Below are 20,330 nucleotides of genomic sequence, written 5' to 3'. Positions count from 1 at the left end.
GTTGGATTATATGTGATTTGTTTGTCTTTTTTCCTTGATGCCAATACCATTCTCTTAGTTTGTTCTGTCTTAAGCTGCCGTGCTAGAATTTTGTGCGTTTTTTCTCCTAGTTCATAATATTTCTGATTTGTCTTCATTATGTTCTTCTCCACCTTATATGTTTGTATTGTTTCATATTTTATTTTTTTATCTGCCAATTCTCTTCTTTTAGTTGTGTCTTCCTTCATTGCTAATTCTTTTTCTATATTTGCTATTTCCCTTTCCAACTGCTCTGTTTCCTGATTGTAGTCCTTCTTCATCTTGGTTACATCACTTATTATTTGCCCTCTGATGAACGCTTTCATTGCGTCCCATAGTATAAACTTATCTTTCACTGATACTGTATTTATTTCAAAGTACATTTTAATTTGTCTTTCAATGAATTCTCTAAAATCCTGCCTTTTAAGTAGCATGGAGTTTAATCTCCATCTTTACATTCTTGGAGGAATGTCCTCTAACTCTATTGTCAATATCAGGGGTGAATGGTCCGATAATATTCTAGCTTTATATTCTGTTTTTGTAACTCTGTCTTGCATGCGAGCTGATAACAGGAATAGGTCTATTCTTGAGTATGTTTTATGTCTACCCGAAGCTCCTGTGAAAGGTTGACATGATGGTGGTTGGTAGCCTTGCCTGCTTCAGTCTTTTCAGCAAGTGCAGTTATTGCTGGACTGCTCTCAAAACAAATCCTTTTCACTTAACCAGATATGATGTGGCAATGAATTTGAACTTTTTTTTTACTGAATGTGCCAGGAGCTAGAATTGGAAGGCAAGGTGCTCGCATCCTCCACTTGATTTCTGAGCTGGGAGAAGGAGAGTGATGAGGAAACAGGGTTAGCTCGTCAACAGAGATCTGGGCTTGGAGAGTGAACCCTGATCGCACTGCATCTTGTTGAGTCATGGTGGTTGCTTCAGTAAAGTATTGATGTCTGGTCCAGATGAAATTCACTGCAAAGATCTGATGTAAAATAAAAATTGATTGGGCAATATAGGCCAGATCCAGAATGTGTACATTCATTGTCAAAACTGGGATCTTATAGTTCAGAGATACTGTGATAACCTTTAATCCTTAGCTGTCAGTTTGTACAGAAGAGTGCAGTGAGAGAAAGATGGATATTTATTGCTGTTTTGTGTACTAGAAATAAGATATGACCATAGGAGCAAAAGGTAAGGTGGAATAATAGTATTATGGTTTTAAATTGTATTTAATATCAAATTGACTATAAAATAATCCTACATTTTCCTGAAAATCTCCATGCCTGGTTGTGCTGTGTGTTGTGTGGATGTAGATCAGCCTCACTTGTGTACGAGCTGTGGACAGGAAGCTGGTGGATAGAGCTGGACCCCTCCATTCCCTCACTATGCCACATATCATCCTTCCACACCTTGTCCAACAAAGGGGCTCTGTTGACCCACTGCCCATCTGTCCATTGTACTGCATTCGGGGGGACACCATGCATATTGTACATTGATTTGTTGCCCACCGTACCACTATATACCATACACAGACACATGTTGTCCATTGTACCACAAACTATACATGCTATTCATCATACCACATACTATATACTGTATATAGACACATGCTCTCCTTTGTATCTTTGCTAAGAAGCTGGGATAGTATTGTTAAAGCTAATGCAATTACTGATCTCCTAACTTGTTTCTGTTGATCCTGAAGAATTTTCATTAATCACTCTTTCAGTTGTCATTGTGTAGCTACCTCTTGGTTTGACTTTGTTTTAACCTTCGGCCAGTTTTGGTTGAACGTGAGAGCTATCCAGGACGGTGCAAGCATTTTGATTGAGGTTCACGAATCAGCTGCCCTTCACACTTCTTTGTTGGTCAGGAGCAATGCTGGCATTAATCTCCCACAGGATTGGCTACAGGCTGCAAGTCACTTGTCTGCATTCTGCTGTTATCCACAGCAGTGTTCTCACATCCATCAACTTCGGGGCTCTTCACCACGCAGATGTTGGAAAGGGCTGTGCAAACACAGTCCCTGGGCAAGTCGGTTGTTGAGTGCTTACATTTGGTAAGTTTTCTTAAGATGAACTTGCAGTATGTGATAAACTTGAGGGTTTGGATGCAGTGGATATCTCACATTGCAGAGATAATCCATTGAGGCAGCTCCAGTTTATATTGGTCACTGAGAGCCAGAGAGCACTCACCTGCTCAGGGCAATGTTCTCTCTCTGATGCTACCTGCTCAATCAAAAGGGTTGGTTTTATATATTTATGTGGCACTTTTACACAGTTGAAAAGCTGGTCAGGTTGTGAACAGAAGGTCCAATGGAGAGTGACTTTGGGGATCATCAGGTGGTTTCCCAGGTTTTAGAGTAATGATGAATTTGAAGAGGCTCCGTACTTCAGATTTTTTGGTATCAAGAATAGGGATACATTAACATTTTAAAATTTATACGTACAGCACTGTAACAGGCCCTTTTGGCCCATGCCACCCAAATACCCCAATTAACCTACAAACCCCATATGTTTTGAAGGTGGGAAGAAACCAGAGCACTCTGAAGAAATCCACACAGACAGATAACACCGGATTTTTTTTTTTAAAGATTTTTTATTTAAGATTTTATAACATGAATAACATATAGGATTACATTAAAAAAAATTAAGAATAAAATAATAAAATTACAATACAATATCAGTAATCTAAATAAACTATATCCTTCCCAATAATTATTACACATTAATAACCCAACTCAAATTAGTCCAACCCCCCCTTTCCCCCAAAATAGAGTGAAGAATTAATAAAGTTAATAATATATGTGAGAAAAAAAAACCCACTTACAAAAAAAACCAAAAACATAACTGATTAAAAATACTAACAAAAAGAAAAGTAATTAATACTAAGATATCAGACTTAAAAAACATATTTAAATCAAACTTAAATACATATATTTAACAAACAGAGTTAAGATGAAACATATATTTAACTCAAACTTAATATAAAAAATTAGTAAAGTTAGTAACATTATCAAAAATTCTTAAACAATAATCAATTCTTAAAAAAAAAAATTGTAGCATGAAAAAAAAGATGGAAAAAAAACTTTATAGAGATAAACCTTCACCAAATATCAACTAACTTCCATCTATCATCGTATTAGTCACAAGATAACACAGGATTTAAACCTGGGTCACTGCAATAGTGTGGTGTCAACCAAAGTGATTTTGGAAGCCAATCTTTGCTTTAGTACTTAGGTTCTAGAATATTTCTGGGTAAATAGCAGACCCCAACAGTCTTGCCAGACAACACTTGTCAATGTTCTTAAACAAGAAAGTCTTCAGAAGCTGGGGTCGAGGGCAATACACACAAGTGCTGGAGAAATTCAGCAGGTCACGCAACATCTGTAGGAAAAAGGCAGTTGACGCTTCAGGCCTGAGCCCTTCATTGGGAATGTTAAAAAACAGAAAAAGGTGGGGAGAGGGAGAGGAGGAAGGGAAAGGGGGAGGAACACAGGCTGACAGGTCATTAGATGGATACAGGTGGCAGGGTAGAAGTAATAGTGGGAGAAACTAACTATGATAGGAAAGAGAAGGGGGTGGGTCATTGGGGGAAAGGACACTGAAGGGCAGGGAAAGAGAGAGAACAGGGGAAGGGGACTAATGGAAATTTGAAAAGTCAATATTGACACTGTCTGGTTGGAGAGTGTCCAGATGGAAAACAAGGCATCTCTTCTGGTTCCTTTTGAGTTCCACACTCTTGCTTCTCCTCTGGTATAGAAACGTATTTGAATTTCCTGAAGGATTTGTAGATGACAAATCCCTGTAAGAATGTTGCATATTTCAGTTAAATCTTGTAAACTAGTAGGGATTCCATTATTATTCCTGTACTGATATTTATTTGATTAGTATATAATTTCCTATTCTATGTAGGTAAACAACCAAAACCTTTTGTTTTAAATGCCCTGTTAAATCTCCCTGTTAAACCTTAACCTTATTTATTCAACCAGAACTACCCAGCCTCACTAAACGAGTTTCCCTGGGTGTGGGGAAGATTCAACCCCTGCCCTTTACAATGAGTCAATGAGGAGAAAGGAAGATCAATCTGAAAGAGAGAGTTGAGGTTCCTGGGTGGTTTGTACGGTGAAGATGATTGAAAGAGAGACTGGGATCATTGCTCGATTTAGAATTAAATTAGAACTATGGAGGTAACATCAGGAGAAGATAAACTCTACTCTATGTTTCATTGTGAAGTTCCTGTCCCTCTATACTATCAGTAGCTCAAGGAGAAAGAGAAAAAGGGAAATCTAGCGAATAGGACATGCACTCTAACTGCATTTTATCACACATGTGTTTTTTCCATGTAATTCTTTTTTCTAGGGATGGGCGGTGGGGGGGGGGGGGTGCGAGAAGAGAAAGAAGAGATGCTGAAATTTCACCAGTCAGTTGAAGGCAACAATGGCTAAGAGTGTCTGCTACCAATGAGAGAGCAACAGTGTAATACAAGGTATATCATATAGGAGTGGATCGAATTCTGTTTAAGCACCTGTGAAGTTTTGGATTAATTTGTTTTTTTTGTGGGATTTTGTTCATTGCAATGTTGAACTAACTTCTGAAGTCCCCTCTGTTCTAAACTCTTGTTAACATTCGTGCTATCCCAGTGAAAGAGGGCGTTGAGAATTCTCATTTGATTTTCATTATGGTTTATCTTAATCCCTAACTGTTCTGATACAAAAGATGCAGCCTGACATGCAGATGTGAAGGCTAATGACGATATAGTTTTGTTTAATCCAGATTTCAGACTGTGCTCTGATGTTAATGCTCTACACCAGTGGCCTTTCCCCCCCACCTCCCCCACTCACATACCTCTTCAAGTAATCCCTTGCTAACCCCAGAGCACCTATGGCTTCCGATGCATCCTATGCCATAGGTGTTCTCTGGTTAGTAAGGGATTGCTCAAGGTGGCATGTGGGTGGGGGACTAAAAAGGATGAGATCGATCCACTGCTCTACACCAGTCATTCTCAGCTGGGGGCCCTACCAATTTCCCCCTCCTCCCACCTCCTGGGGCCACAGCACATTCAAGTAAAAGCCTCAGTCGTAAACACAAAAGTTTGCAGACACCATAGTTGGAAGTAAAAGCACAAAGCTGAATCAGAATTCATTGTCATAAACAAGACAAGAAATTCTGTTCCAAAAGTCATTGCTGTTCACTCAGTGTATTTAATAAAGCAAAGATAAAGATACATAACCAATGTTTCAGGCTTGAGCCCTTCATCAAGGTATGGAAAAATGTTGGCAGGTGCCTGAACAAAACAAAAAAAAGCTTTGTTTTCTTTTCATCTCAAGATCTTTTGATTTTTTTTGTAGTCGGTAGGAGCAAAGTATGGAAGAAACCAACTACATTTAACTGCTTCACAGGGAAGGAGGCCCATAAACTCTGAGCAGAGTCAAGGGGGCCATAGCTGAAAAAAGGTTGAGAATGGCTGCTCTAGATCAGCTTGTTGGTAGCTGCATTTGAAATAGCTGTTATCATTTGGGTTAATTAAATTAAACAATTAATTTACTCATGGTGACTGCTGGATGGTCTGATCCAGGAGTGTTAGTATTTTTAATGTATGTTTTGATCGAATGCCGACTGAAACAGAACATTGGACCATTCTTGATTGCAGTGTTGTAGCTGGTGGAATTCCACAGCATTGGTGCTGGGGTAATAACAATTCACAGTTTATTTGAAGGAGTGGATCAAATGTAACCCATCCAGGTTCACTGGGAATCTGAGGGAAAAATTTTTCACGCAAAGAACAGCTGGTATCAGGAATCAGCTGGCAAAGGAGGTGGAGGAGGCAGGAAAAATAAACGGGCAGTCTAATTTTTAAATGGAGAGAAAATTGAAAATACCTCGATTCAAAGGGACCTGGGAATCCTCGTGCAGGATAGCCTGAAGGTAAACTTGCAGGTGGAGTTGGTGGTGAAGAAGGCAAATATTCAAGAGAATATAAGAGCAGGGATGTTGAGGCTTAATAAGGGCCTAGTGAGACCTCACTTGGAGTATTGTGAGCAGTTTTGGGCTCCTCAATTAAGAAAGGATGTGCTGACATTGGGGAGGTTCAAAGGAGGTTCACAAGGATGATTCCAGAAATGAAAAGGTGATGTTACGGGGAGTGTTTGACCTGTATTCATTGGAATTTAGGAGAATGAGGAGGATCTTAATGAAACATTTTGAATGTTGAAAGATGTGGACAGAGTAGATGTAGAAAGGTTGTTTCCTATGGTGGGAGAGTCTTGGCAAGAGGGCACAATTCAAGATTAAAGGGTGACCCCTTAGAACAGAGATGTGGAGAAATTTCTCAGCCAGAGGAAAGTAAATATGTGAAATTTGTTGCTGCAGGCGGTTGTGGAGGCCGGATTATTGGGTGATAGGTTCTTGATCAGCCAGGGCATCAAAGGTTATGTGGAGAAGGCTGGGCAGAGGGACTGAGTGGGAAAATGGATCAGTTCACGATTGAATGGCAGGGTAGACTCAATAGACTGAATGGCCTGTTTCTGCTCCAATGTCTTATGGTCTTAATATTTAAGAAACATCTGGATATCTAAATGAAGAAGACACTGGGGGTAGTGGTGGGTGGGTGGTGAGATAATGGAATTAATGCAGTCATATGGGATTGGTATCGATAGGCTTGATCGCAAGATATTGGAACAGAAGTAGGCCCATTGGCCCATTGAATCTGCTGCCACATTCTAAACCAATCAATCAATTTTGCCACATTATCTGCGGATTTCCTATTTTTGACAAATCCCGTTTGATCCATATGTATTAACTTCGGAAAATATTTTATCAATCTGTTTGCTAACACTTTAGCCAATATCTTATAATCAATATTTAATAATGAAATTGGTTTCAACGGATATCTTTCTTAGATATTACAGTGATAATTGCTGTTGAAAAGGAATCCGTCAGAAAATATATTTTCAATGGAGGTATCAAAAGATCCTTAAATTTTTTTATAAAACTAAAGGAAACCCATCTTCCCCTGGCGACTTACAATGAACTCATTACCTCAATGACCTCCTTCACTTTAAACGGAGAATTCAAATCTTTTTGCTCCTGAACATTCAAGCTAGGTAAATCTATTTGAGATAAAAAATTTATTAATCTTATTTTCATCTTTAATTTATTCTGATTGATATAATTGAGAATAAAATTCCTTAAAAGTATCATTTATTTCTGTGGTTTATATGTAATAATTACCGAATGTTTTTAACTGCATTAATTGTTGTAGATACCTGCTCTGTTATCAATTGTCAAGCTAAAACTTTGAGCTTTTTCTCCCAATTCATAATATTTCTGCTTTGTTTTTTGAATTAATTTTCAGTTCTATATGTCAGAATAGTATTACATTGAAGTTTTTTTATTAATTAATTTTCTCTTCTCTTCAAAAAATTTCTTTTGCAACTTTTTCCAATTCTCCTATATCTCATTCTAACAATTAGTTTCTTTCATATAACCTTTTTAAATTTTAACTGAATAACTTATTATTTCTCCACTGAAATAAACTTTAAGTGCTTCCCATCTAATAAATTTATTACCTTCTGAATTAGAATTTATATCTAAAAAATATTGAATTTGTTTTTTATAAACTTACAACATCCACTTTTTTAACAACATAGTATTAAACCTCCACCTATATGGTGAAAGTTCTTGTCAGGCATGGTACATACTATTAAAAATGGGAAATGATCATAATATTCAGAATTTATCCTCAACAAAATTAATTCTGTGCTGTAACTGTGCTAATATCAGAAAAATATCTATTCTCGAATAAGAATCATGTCTATGGGATTCAACCTACGCCAAATATCTATAAAATTTAAGTTCCATACAGGCTTTGAATGGCCTGTTAAAGGAGCTGATGGTAGTTTTATTTAATATCCTGCGACCTTAGGATCTGCGCTTAAAATGGTGGTGCCTATGATTGGCAGCAGCAATTAGAGGTTGCATACTCCAGGGAAGCGGAGGCCTGGCACAGGGCACTAGAAAACTGGGAGAACAAACCCCATTTGAGAAGGAGAAGCAGAGGAGATGACCCACAGGATGGTGACCATGGCAGTGGACCAGTGAGGGGTTCTGCGGTTGAAGAAACGCATAGGTAGTGGGCTGTTGGTGATTCGTGGTGAGGAACCACATAGGCTTTGGGCTGCTGGAGACTGTGGTCGAGGAACTTGCACCAGGCTGGGGACTGCTGGAGACTGGCTTGAAATTGGCTGAAGGGGTACCAGATATCGGAACTGGGATGCGAGAGGGTCCTGACAGCACTGAAGGGTTCCTAATCATAACAGAAGTTTGGATCTGGAGCTCGGGTTTTGGATTGGGCTGCGAGTCTGTGGGAGTGCTGGGGCAAATCCATGGGCATTCGGAGCTCTGAAAGAACTCCCTTTTGCTTCTCCTTTTCTCACTATAAGAGGCACTTCAGATAATTTCTGCCGATGGCGAATCTGTCTGCCTTACAGCAGACAAAAGGCAATTTCATGTAATATGACACTGTTTTATTACATGACAATTAATTGAATCTTGAATCTTAATTCTAGTAAATATTCTCTGGACCCTCTCCAATGCCAGGACACCTTTTCTTAAATACAAAATCAGTGGGTAGAGGGGAGGGAGGGAAAGGGAAAAAAAAAAGGGAGAAAAGACCACTGTGTAAATTTAATGAGAAACATTTGTACATATTTTGGTTGATATGGTTCATAGTGTGAAAAATAAAAAAAATTATTAAAAAAAAACAAAATCAAAACAAAAATTTCTCAAAAAAAAGATGGTTGGCATTTATGCAATGGGCTGAAGGGCCTGATTTTGTGCTGCACATCTCAATGACAGTGATAGATTACAGTTCATGCTGACAGGTGGAATCAAAGAGGGTGACAGAAAATAATGTAAGAACCATTAAGTCATCCACTTTGGGAGAGTAGGAGTATTTTATGTGGTGAGAGATTGAAAAGCGTTGATGTTCAAAGGGACCTGTGTCTTTGTACATGAATCATTGAAAATTAATGTGCAATGGTCAGCAAGGAACCAGGAAAGCAAATGGTATGTTAGTCATTATTGCAAGAGGAATTAGAATAAAAGTAGGTGTTTTGCTCCAGTTATATAAGGTTTGGCTGAGGCCACATTAGCATATTGTGTGCAAGTATCAGGGAATCAAGAGCCATGAGGTAATGTTGCAGCTCCATAAAACTAGGGTTTGACCGGCTTTGGAAAATTGTGTTCATTTCTGGTCGCCACATTACAGGAAGGAGGTAGATGCTTCGGAGTGGGTGCGGAGGAGATTTGTCAAAACACACAAATGCTGGAGGAACTCAGCCAGTCTTGCACCATTCTTACGAGGTGAAGATACATTACCAACATTTTGGGCCTGAGCCCTTCTCTAAGGACGCTGTGAGACCAGCTGAGATCCTCCAGCATTTCTGTGTTTTGAATACAATCACATCGTCTGTAGACTTTCATGTTTCACTCTCTACAGAGGAGATTTACCAGGATTTTGCTGGGGTGGAGAAGATATCTTGACATAGCTAGGGCCTTTTTTTGGAGCAATAAAGATGAGAGGTGACTTAAAGGAAGTAAAGAAGATTATGAGGGGCTTAGATAGGGTGGACAGCCAGCACTTTTTACAACAGTACCAAATATGAGAGGACATTTGTTTAAGGTGAATGGAGGAAAGTTTAGGGGAGATGGCAGAGGAAGGTTTTTTTTTACACAGAGAGTGTAGTTCCTGCAGAGACTGTATTGCAATAATCTCCTTGGCCATCCTCGGCAATGCATTGCTTGGGGTGGTGGAGGAGACTGGACAACAGGGACATTCAAAAGACTCTTATATTGGTACATGGATGCAAAAAAATGGATGGTTGTGGGTGTAAGGTAAGGAAGGATTAGTCTGATGTGGAGTAAGTTTATAAAGGTCAGCACAATATTATGGGTCTGTACTGTGCTGTAATGTTCTATGTAAAAGTATATGTGCTATGGAGGGGTGAAGCGCTGGCTCAGCAGATTGATCCCTGGAATAGGATGGTGAGGATTGCACTGGCCATACTGAGACCACCCACAAATCCTTGTATTCCATCTGGGCCCCCTCCAACCAGATGGCATCTACGTCGACCTCTGGTTTCCATTAGCACCCCCCCCCCTTCCTCTACCCTCCAATTTTTCCATATGTCTTGTTTCCTCTGTCTCTCTTACCCTCTGTTTCCATTCTCCAAGTTCTGCATTCATAGAGCCAAACCCCCTCCCCCAGACAATTCTCACTTTTCTTCTCTCCTGTCTTACTGTACATATTTCAATTAACTCCTTTTATCTCTTCGTCTGTGCTCCTCCCCCTGCCCTTTCTTTCCTTCTCCCCAACCTTTTAATTCAGACACCTGTCTGCTTTTTACTCACACCTTGAAGAAGGGCTCTGGCTAGAAACACCAGTTATATATCTTTACCTCCTGTGGAACTGCTGGCTTCTTCCAGCATTTCTGTGCTATAAATTAGAGTGTCTGCAGACTTTTGTGTTTCACTCTGCTGAGGAAGGGGTTCAGTTTATAATGGGTTTGGAATAATGAGCGGCAATCTTATTAAAATGTCCAAAATTCTAATAGGGCTTGACATGGTAAATGCAGTTAATGTGGGTTTGAACCATTCTCACTGTCTCACAATAAGCGTCAGCCATGCAAGATAGAGTAGATGAACAAAAATTCTTCAGAGGGTTGTGAATCTTTTGAGTTTTGTACTCAAAATAGTTCTGGAGATTTAGTCATTGAGTAAATTCAAAAGGGAGATTCATAGACTTTTAGACCATTCTGGGAGCAGGCACAGAAAGGTGTTGCTGAAGTAATAGAGCACCATAACTTTACTGGAGTTGAAACAGGCAAGCAATGCCTGCGTGCATTTCTTGAGTTTGAAAAAGTACTGGCAGCAAATGCTTTGTGTGTTGGTGTGTGATGAAGAGTGGTTTCCCCTGCTCATCGCCTCCTTCCCGAAACTACAAACCCAGGCCATATCTGAAGGGCTGCGGCCATCCCATTTGTCAGATGAGGTAATCACACCTGGGATGCTTGGCTCGGAGTGCCTTCAAATGTATCTCTCCCTCTTTTTAGCAGGCTTTCTCATACCTTGATGCTTTTTAACAGTGCTCGGTAAAATGATCAGCACTGGAAATACCAAATGGTTATTACGAACATGCTGTTTACTCAACCTTGTCTCTTGGCTTTACCTGAATGAAATTCACCACAGTCCTGGGTCAGTGGTAATGGGGAGAAGACAGGATTTGAAAAGAAGAATACATCAGTCATGATTCTAAACCTTTTTCTTTCCACTCACATACCATCTTAAATCATCCCGTACGAACCACAGAACACCTATGGCATAGGTGTCTGAAAATTTTTGTGAAAGGAGATAGAGGGAAAAGGGAAGAAAGAAAGATAGTCAGAGCAAGCTGGGGAAAGAAGAAGAGGGGAGGGGTTTAACGGAAACCAGAGTTGAGGTTAATGCCACCCGATTGTAGGGTGCTCAGACGGAAAATGAGGGGTTATCAGCCCAAGTCTGAGTGTTCGCTGTCTAGTCATATGGGGAACAAAGTCTTCATATCGAACTGGGAGAGAAACCTATTTCTGTTGATAAAGATAATTGATGAAGCAGTTGAAGATGGCTGAGGCACTGCTTATCCCCAGAGCAATCCTGCCCTCACAGATTTTCTTTATGTTTTGTATACCTCCTCCTAATTTTTTTTTTTGCAACTTGAAAAACATTTAATGTCAACTCAGTTTCTCTTTCCATGTTGTGAAAACACGATGCTGGAGAAATTCAGCAGGTCAAACAGTGGACTTTATGTTGCAAAGATCAAGGTGCTGTGCAGAACCAATGCTTTGGGCTTGAGCCCTTCATCAAGGTAGGAGAGCTACATCACCAAGATACCTTGATGAGGAGCTCAAGCGAGAAACTTTGGTTCTGTATCTTTATTTTTAATCTATAAAGGACACTGTTTGACCTGCTGAGTTTCTCCAGCTTTGTGTTTTCACTTCAATCACGGTGTCTGCAGATTTTCGTGTTTTACTCCTCTTTCTTTTTCTATGTTTCCAATGTTCATTGTAGATCCATGGTTGAGCAAGATATCGTGATATTGCGTGTAGCACCAAGAACTCAGTCCAGCATAATGTATAGTGAAAGGGAATGTAGCCTATGGAAATTCTTTCAATCAGGTGTCTCACAAGAGGCCTGTTTGGAAAACTTGAGGCAGGAGAAAAGATGTGTGTATGGGTTTGGAGCAAATTGACAGAAAGTGGGTGTTGGTCAGACAGGTTAGAAACTACCATTTCACCCTGGCAGTTCCTGACAGTTGAAATCTTGAATTTTTCTGACTATGTATTGGAAAGTAAAGGTGTAATGAGGATATTAGAGAGTATACTGAAGACAAAATGCATACAGAAACAACTTGCAATGCACAAATAAGTGGAAGTTACAACTGCTCAGTGCATTAATCTCTGAATCATCTTTCCTTCAGCACCTGAGCTGGCTTCTGCTTCAATCTTGAAAAACTTTCAACAATTTCTGGAAACCCTTGTGTGAAAGTTCTGTCCACTATGGTAGATATAAGAAAAAGGAACAGGTTAATGGGAAGGTCATACAAACATATCATGGCTGATAATAAGACAAAAGGGGATTAAGACAGACAACTTCAAGCTGAACATAAAGATCATTTTAGATTTGCTGCATCACTTAGGAAGTTGGAGAAACGCTAATTGAACTTTTATTGAATTTAGCATGTTTAATTGTATAATGATGCTCCATCCCCCTCTCCCCACCCCCTCCCCCTTTCTCCCCCCCTCTTCCCCCCTCCCCCCCTCTTCCCCCCTCCCCCCCCTCCCCCCCTCTTCCCCCCCTCCCCCCTCTTCCCCCCTTCCCCCCCTCTTCCCCCCTTCCCCCCCTCCCCCCTCTTCCCCCCTCTTCCCCCCTCCCCCCTCTTCCCCCCTCCCCACTCTTCCCCCCTCCCCCCTCTTCCCCCTAACTCCCTCCCTCTTCCCCCTAACTCCCTCCCCCGTCTCCACAAACTCCCCCACTCTCTCTATCCCTCCACCTCCCTCTTTCCCATTCATTCTCTCTCCCGCCCCACATCTCCCTCCCTCCCCACATCTCTCTCCTCTTTCCCCTCCCTTTCCTCCCTCCCCTCTTTCTCACCGCTCCCGTCCCCAACCCACTCCCACTTCTCCTTCCCTCCCCACATCCTCTCTCCTCGACCCCCACCCCACGTCCTCCCTCTTTAACCCCCGCCCCCTCCCCCGCGCCTCCCCCCGCCCCCTCCCCCGCGCCTCCCCCCGCCCCCTCCCCCGCGCCTCCCCCCGCCCCTCCCCCGCGCCTCCCCCCGCCCCCTCCCCCGCGCCTCCCCCCGCCCCCTCCCCCGCGCCTCCCCCCGCCCCCTCCCCCGCGCCTCCCCCCGCCCCCTCCCCCGCGCCTCCCCCCGCCCCCTCCCCCGCGCCTCCCCCCGCCCCCTCCCCCGCGCCTCCCCCCGCCCCCTCCCCCGCGCCTCCCCCCGCCCCCTCCCCCGCGCCTCCCCCCGCCCCCTCCCCCGCGCCTCCCCCCGCCCCCTCCCCCGCGCCTCCCCCCGCCCCCTCCCCCGCGCCTCCCCCCGCCCCCTCCCCCGCGCCTCCCCCCGCCCCCTCCCCCGCGCCTCCCCCCGCCCCCTCCCCCCGCCCCCTCCCCCGCGCCTCCCCCCGCCCCCTCCCCGCGCCTCCCCCCGCCCCCTCCCCCGCGCCTCCCCCCGCCCCCTCCCCCGCGCCTCCCCCGCCCCCTCCCCCGCGCCTCCCCCCGCCCCCTCCCCCGCGCCTCCCCCCGCCCCCCCCCGCGCCTCCCCCCGCCCCCCCCTGTGCCTCCCCCGCTATCACACACACACACTGCCAGCCGCTCTGTCTGCGAGCCGTGAGCCGTCCCGGGGCTGTGTCTGCGCGCGGAGCTGCGCGGCGCCGGGGCGAGCGGTCGATGCGCGCTGGCAGTGAGCCGAGCCGAGCCGAGCCGACCAGACCATGGGAACGTCCGCTTCATCCCTCGCCGCAGACACGGAGGCACGGGCCGGCTTGCCGGCCTCGGTTCCCCCACTCTGGGGACCCGCAGCCCTGGGCGCCCGCAGCCGCCAGCTGCAGCTGCCGAGGAGCCGCAGCAGGTAAGCGGGGAAGTGGGTGGCAGCAGTCGCCGGGCTGGGGGACTGAGTGGCCGGAGCCGGGCACTGAGCGCCGCCTCCCCAGTCACTGAGGAGGCGCAGACACAGGACCGCGGAGGGGGAGGGGATTCCGGTGGGGCTGGCAGCTTGAAAGTTCATCCCAGCAACGATTCCTTTCTCCGCTTCCACCTCTGCAGCTGAGAACGCGGCCAAAAGCACCGGCGTCTCTCTGAGGAAGTGCTGGAGTAGGTTGTATTCCTGCCTTGCTCTCATGCCTGGCCAAACGTTGTTGCCGACAAGGGCTCGAGTTTCTTTCCAATGTTCTGTCACCTAGATAGTCATTCTGTGTGGATGAGGGTCCTGTGGCATGAAGGAGAGTCCAGTCCTAGCAGCCTTTTGGGAAGTGACCCTGTCTCACCTGATGCCTGCTCTGACTTGACAGTTGTGATTTAAAGCCAGGAGGATAAATAGGCCCTTCAGCCCATCAATCCTTCCCCGCCATTCAATCATGAGCGGATCCGTTTTCCCAATCAGCTCCACTGCCTGTATGTAACCTTTGAGACCCTGGCTAATCAAGGACCTTTAAATCCACCCAATGGCCTGGCCTCCACAACCGTCTGGGGCAACAAATTAAGGGTTTTCAGAAGGAGTGAATTGGAGCTTTGGCTTAAGGCACAAGGGCTTCAAAACCCACCTCAATAACAAATAGCCTGATCAAGCAAAGATCCCGACGTGGGTGAGCATCATTCCCAGCTTGTGGTATATTGCCGTTTGGTCCAGCATTCTACATCAGTGTGTTTCAAACGCTCAGCTAAACACATTTCAAAATGTGAGAGTAAAATGATGTGCTGCAACCTTGTCTAAGCCACCTTCTCTGGGTGAAAATGTGTTCCCCTGATTTACCTCATCTCTTTTCATCATGAAGGGGAAAAAAATTGAGCAGAGAGGAATTGTGTATGATAATTGCTGACTTAACTTCACGATGTTGCCTTTATTAGGTTTATTCGATTTTTATGAACAACACGGAAAATACTGAGTCTGTTTCAGATTTCAAATGTATTGTCATATGGCACTGCATACAACCCTGAGGTTCTTTTTCCTGCGGGTGAGGCAGAATGACCACTTACTGGTAGTACAAATAAAACTACACAATCTAAACATGTAAACAAATAAAGAAATGTAATCAAACTGTGCAGTACGAAGAGAAAAAAATATAGAGTCCTTAAACGAGTCCCTGATTGAGTTTGTCATTGAGGAGTCTGATGGTGGAGGGGCAGCAGCTGTTCCTGAACCTGGTGGTGAGATTCTTGTGGCATCGAGACCTCTTTCCTGATGGTAGCAGTGAGAACAGAGCGTGTGCTGGGTGGTGTGGATCTTTGATGATTGCTGCTCTTCCCTATAGATGTTTTCGATGATGAGGAGGATTTTACCTCAGGGGTATCCTCATACCAAGTAACCAACCAAGAAATAGAAAATGAAATTTAAGCAGTTTTCCTGCTAGTTACATTTGCCTTGCTATTGCTCTGCAAGGAAGTTTTGGTTTCAAGAGAAAATGTTTCCTGGTCTGATTTTAATTATACAAATATGGTTGAATGAGAAACCCTTGGGGTTAAGCAAAATTTGTTTTTCAACATTGTAAAGCTTTGAGGCAAATTATTTAGACACCTATACAAGTCTTCTTCAGTGGACAGAGCAGCTTCACTGTATCAACACAATATTACGCATTACTCTTAGCTCAATTTGGTTAAAAGCTAATCACAACAAATGGTTAGTTTCTTTGGGTGAACAGTCTGCTTTTAACAAAATTAGAGTTATTTCACAGATGATTCTGGGAATTTATGAAGAAATCTGTCACCAATGGAAATGTGATGGTTTAGAAGGTATTGGAAGTGAGATTTTGAGGAATGATCTGTGCTAATGGAAGTGGATGACCATGGAAGAGCATTTTTGGAGATGGTGTTCGTAATTGAATGTAGTTCTGGATAAGCAGAAGGATGGTCTGGGAATTAATGAGGGCAATTTTGCAAGGATGATCCATGACTAAGCAGAAATGTACTGATAATAAATAGGTCCTTGAAAGGAAATGGGTGAGTAAGATTTAAGGAGGAAAGAATGAAGATTCAGATATCACTTCATCTGGGCCTTTGAGGCCACCCCACCATTTATTACAGCTGATTAACCTCAGTGCCATTTTCCTGCATTCTCCATGTTCCTTGATTTCCTTAGCATCAGGTTGTGTCCTAAACTCTAGACAATACAGCCCCTGTCTAAAGAAGATCTGAAGTATTCACTATTTCTCCTTCCACAGATTCTGCCTGACTTGCCAAATATTCTGGTACTTAGTGTTTAGTAGACATGGTAACAGGCCCTTGTGGCCCACAAGCTCGTGCCACCCAAATACCTCAATTACCCTAAAGCCTATGCATTTTGAATGGTGGTAGGAAATCGTAGCACCTGGAGGAAACCCACAGCCACATGCAGAATGTACAAACTCCTTACAGACAGCGTGGGATTCAAACTCAGTGCTGTAGTAGCACTAACCATGCCACCAAGTTGAATCTACTTTCTCATCAAAGGGTTAAGTTGGTAAAATGTTTGATGGAATAGATTGAAAAGGATATTCTTGCCTGAACCATTGAGAAATCCCAAAGGGAACATAATTTCTTTGAGAGTGGTAACTATACCATCTTTGGGACTACTGAAAAAAAGATAATTTTAAGAGGAGTTGAGTAAATACATAAAGGAGAATGAAATTGAAGATAATGTAATTATAGTGGGTGGAGAAGTCTAGTGCAGATGGGCCATGTGGTGTTACGTGGATGTAGAAATAGGCTATTCAGCCCATCAAGTCTATCCCATCATGTACTTATGAGCTGATCCAGTGCTACTGCCTGGCCTTCTCCCCATAATCATTAACCACTTTCACACCACTGATTACTTCTCTGAGTCAGCCCTCCAGTATTGCGGGCAAATTGCATGATGTGGAATGACATAACCGGGCAGGGTGAGTAGGTTTCAACTGGGCACTGATCCATGGAGGGGGCAAGTGTCAGAGCCTGGCTGAGTTAACTCACCAGTTGCTTTCTGGTGGTATGAAACAACAATAACTCCAACCAGGAATGATTAGTGGCATCAGCGCCTGCGTGCATGTGTCATAGTGGGGGGAAATTTGTCGGTGGGTACTCTAATTTTAAATTGGCGTTCCAAAAAAGTCAGAATGTGCCTCTGTTTACAACTACACAAATCAGCCTGCTTATCTGCCTCCTCCTCAAATCTCCTCGTATGCTCTGTGAAACCGCACTCTTCTTCGGCCAGTGTTTCCAGTGATAACTGTGCTGACGAGACTTGCCTCGTTTATAACACAACACAGAGTTTCAGGGCCTGCATTTAAAAATCAAATCGCTAACTACGCAATTAGACCTTGGGACATGGTGAGTATGTACCCCGCCACTTGCCATGTCTTCACTTTAGGGGACCCCCCCGCCCCTTAAAAATCCTGAGTTGTAGAATTACCTGCAAATAATGGTGCGATGTGAGATGCTCCTGGGGTCAGCTTGTCCAGCAAATTTTCCCGTTTCCTAGGAGGGTTAGCAGTGAGAAAAGAGATTTTGATTCCTGGGTAGGGTAATCAAGAACAGATCAATCTCTGCCTTAAATACACCGAATAGCGGCCTCCACAAATTCCACAGATTTACCACCCTCTGGCTCTGCATCTCTGTTCTAAGTGGATGCCCTTTAATCCTGAAGTTGTGCCTACTTTGTCCACACCTTTCAACATTTGAAAGGTTTCATTGAGATCCTTCTCATTCTCCTAAATTCTAATGAGCACAGGCCAAGAGCCATCAAATGATCCTCAGATACTATCTCTTTCATTCCCTGAATCATCCTTGTGAACCTCTTCTGAACCTTTTCTAGCGTCAGCACATCCTTCCTTAAATGAGCCGAAAACTGCTCACAATACTCCGTAAGGTCTCACACTGTCTTATAAAGCCTCTACATCACTTTCCTGGTCTTATATTCTAATCATCTTCAAATGAATGCTAGCATTGAGGTGCATGAGCTATGGTTTAGGGATACAGGTATGGAGAAGTGATATCAGAATCAGGATTTATTTGTCATGAACAAGTCATGAAATTCAGTGTTTTACAGCAGCATCTCAGAGAGCAAACATTCAGATGATAACCACCTTACATCATTACTCTTAAAAAAAATAGTGCACAAAAGGTGAGGCCGTGTCTTTGGTTCATTGATTATTCAGGAATCTGATGGCAGTGGGGAAGAAGCTGTCTTTGTGCCGCTGAGTGCTTGTCTTTAGGCTCCTGTACCTTTGTCCTGATTTATTTATTGCACTATGAACCGTATCAACAACAATATGTACAAATGTTCTTCATTAAATATACACAGTGACATATTTCCCTCTTTTCTCCCCCTACCCTCCCTCCCTCCCCCTTTCCACCCCCCTCTAAATCCAATAAATATTAAACATACAAAATACAACAGATGGTAGAAGAGTGAAGAGGGCGTAACCTGGATGGTGGGGGTCTTTGAGGATAGAAGCTGCTTTTTAAGACACTGCCTCATGTCGATGTCCTCAATGGAGTGAAGTCTGGTGCCTGTGATGTCGCAGGCCGAGTTAACAACCCTTTGGAGTTTATTCTTGTCCTGAGAGTTGGCGTCTCCGTACCAGGCAGTGATGCAACCAGGCAGTGATGCAACCAGCCAGAATGCTCGCCACAGTACACCTGTAGAAGTTTACGAGAATCTTTGGTGACATACCAAATCTCCTCAGACACCTCACAAAGTATATCTGCTGGTGAGCCTTCTTCATGATTGCATCAACATGGAGGCTCCAGGACAGATCCTCTGAGATGTTGACACCCATTAATGTGAAGTTCTTGACCCTCCGAGCCCACTGAGGACTGGGTCGTGTTCCCCTGACTTCCTCCTGAAGTCCACAAACACCTCCTTGGTTTTTCTGATGTTGAACGCAAAGTTGTTGTTGTTACACCATTCAACGAGCTGATCTATCTCCCTCCCGTACATTTCCTCATTGCCGTTTGTTATTCTGCCGACAACTGTGGTGTCATTGATAAACTTGAGATAGCATTGGAATTGGGTCTGGCCACCCAGTCCTGGGTGTATAATGAGTAGAGCATTGGGCTAAGCACGTATCCTTGGGGTATGTCTATGTTTTGGGGTTGGGAATACTAGACCAGGGTTGAAGGAGGAGGGTTGTTGCCTTGTTCAGCAGTACCATTCTGCCTCAAGGTGTTAGCTGTTAGAATCTCTGCTTCATTTTGATAGAAAATAATGTCTCCAAACAGCAGCAGTTAGAAAAAATGTTCGTTAGTTTAATAAAATTGCAGTTAAACACTTGATACCATCTCAAATCTCTGATTTGTGATCCCAATTGAGAAGAAAGTTGAAAGATTGTGACTAACTTTGTCTTAATATATTCACAGAAGTGTGAATAGTGCATGGTGGAATAATGACTGTTGCTGGGTAAATGCAGGGGTCTGATCGTCTCCTTCCCAGAGGACAAAATAGTAACAGGTCAAAATAGTGCATGCATTGAAGGTCTTCTTCCACACTTCTGGTGTGGTCTTTTCAGATAGGAGGGCTGCAAATGTAATTCTATTTTTTTCATATAAGGGAAGGAGAGAAAACACACAGGGCATTGTAAACCAGCATCAATGGTGGGGATACTTTAGATTCAGCTCTCACAGATTTAAAACAGAACACTTGGAAAGCTTTAACAAGATTGAATAAAGCCAGCTTGGGTTTATAAACATTAAGTCATGTCTAACCAGAATTGAGGCTGTAATTTGTAGAATAGATGGGAGAGAAGCAGAAATGTGGTATACTTGGATTTACAGAAGACTTTTGATGGGAGTTGGGGGTGTGAAAGTAAAGCACATGGATTAGAGTGTTATTCTGACACGGATTGAGAATTGGTTGATAGATGAGAAGCAGGGAACAGTTGAATAAATGGGTATATTTTTCCAGATAACAATCTGATCTCTGTTTTAAGTTTTCTTCCCTCTTTTTAATTGGAGATGCAAAGGGGACTGGGCAGAGATAAACAGCCTGAAAACATTGGTGATCCCGAAGATGATCTGGAATTTCTGGGGTATTGATTGTAAGTCATCTAC

At 43.3% G+C, this 20,330-nt stretch overlaps 1 protein-coding gene across 6 annotated transcripts in view; it reads left to right on the top strand.

Moving 5' to 3' along the window:
• Window positions 1-20,330, top strand: part of capn15 (calpain 15) — a 203,123-nt gene that overhangs the window by 12,736 nt on the left and 170,057 nt on the right. The window contains exon 1 of one of the 6 annotated variants that reach the window (XM_069905972.1): window positions 13,910-14,181. The exons of the other annotated variants lie outside the window; for them this stretch is intronic. Within the exon in view, the coding sequence (XP_069762073.1) occupies window positions 14,045-14,181 (137 nt within the window). The 5' untranslated portion in view covers window positions 13,910-14,044. Of the gene's footprint in view, window positions 1-13,909; window positions 14,182-20,330 lie in introns of those variants that run through there. 6 annotated transcript variants of the gene reach the window in all.

This window comes from Narcine bancroftii, chromosome 12 (assembly GCF_036971445.1).
Source record: "Narcine bancroftii isolate sNarBan1 chromosome 12, sNarBan1.hap1, whole genome shotgun sequence".
NCBI classification, from domain to species: domain Eukaryota; kingdom Metazoa; phylum Chordata; class Chondrichthyes; order Torpediniformes; family Narcinidae; genus Narcine; species Narcine bancroftii.
This window is presented reverse-complemented; position numbering and strand designations above follow the sequence as displayed.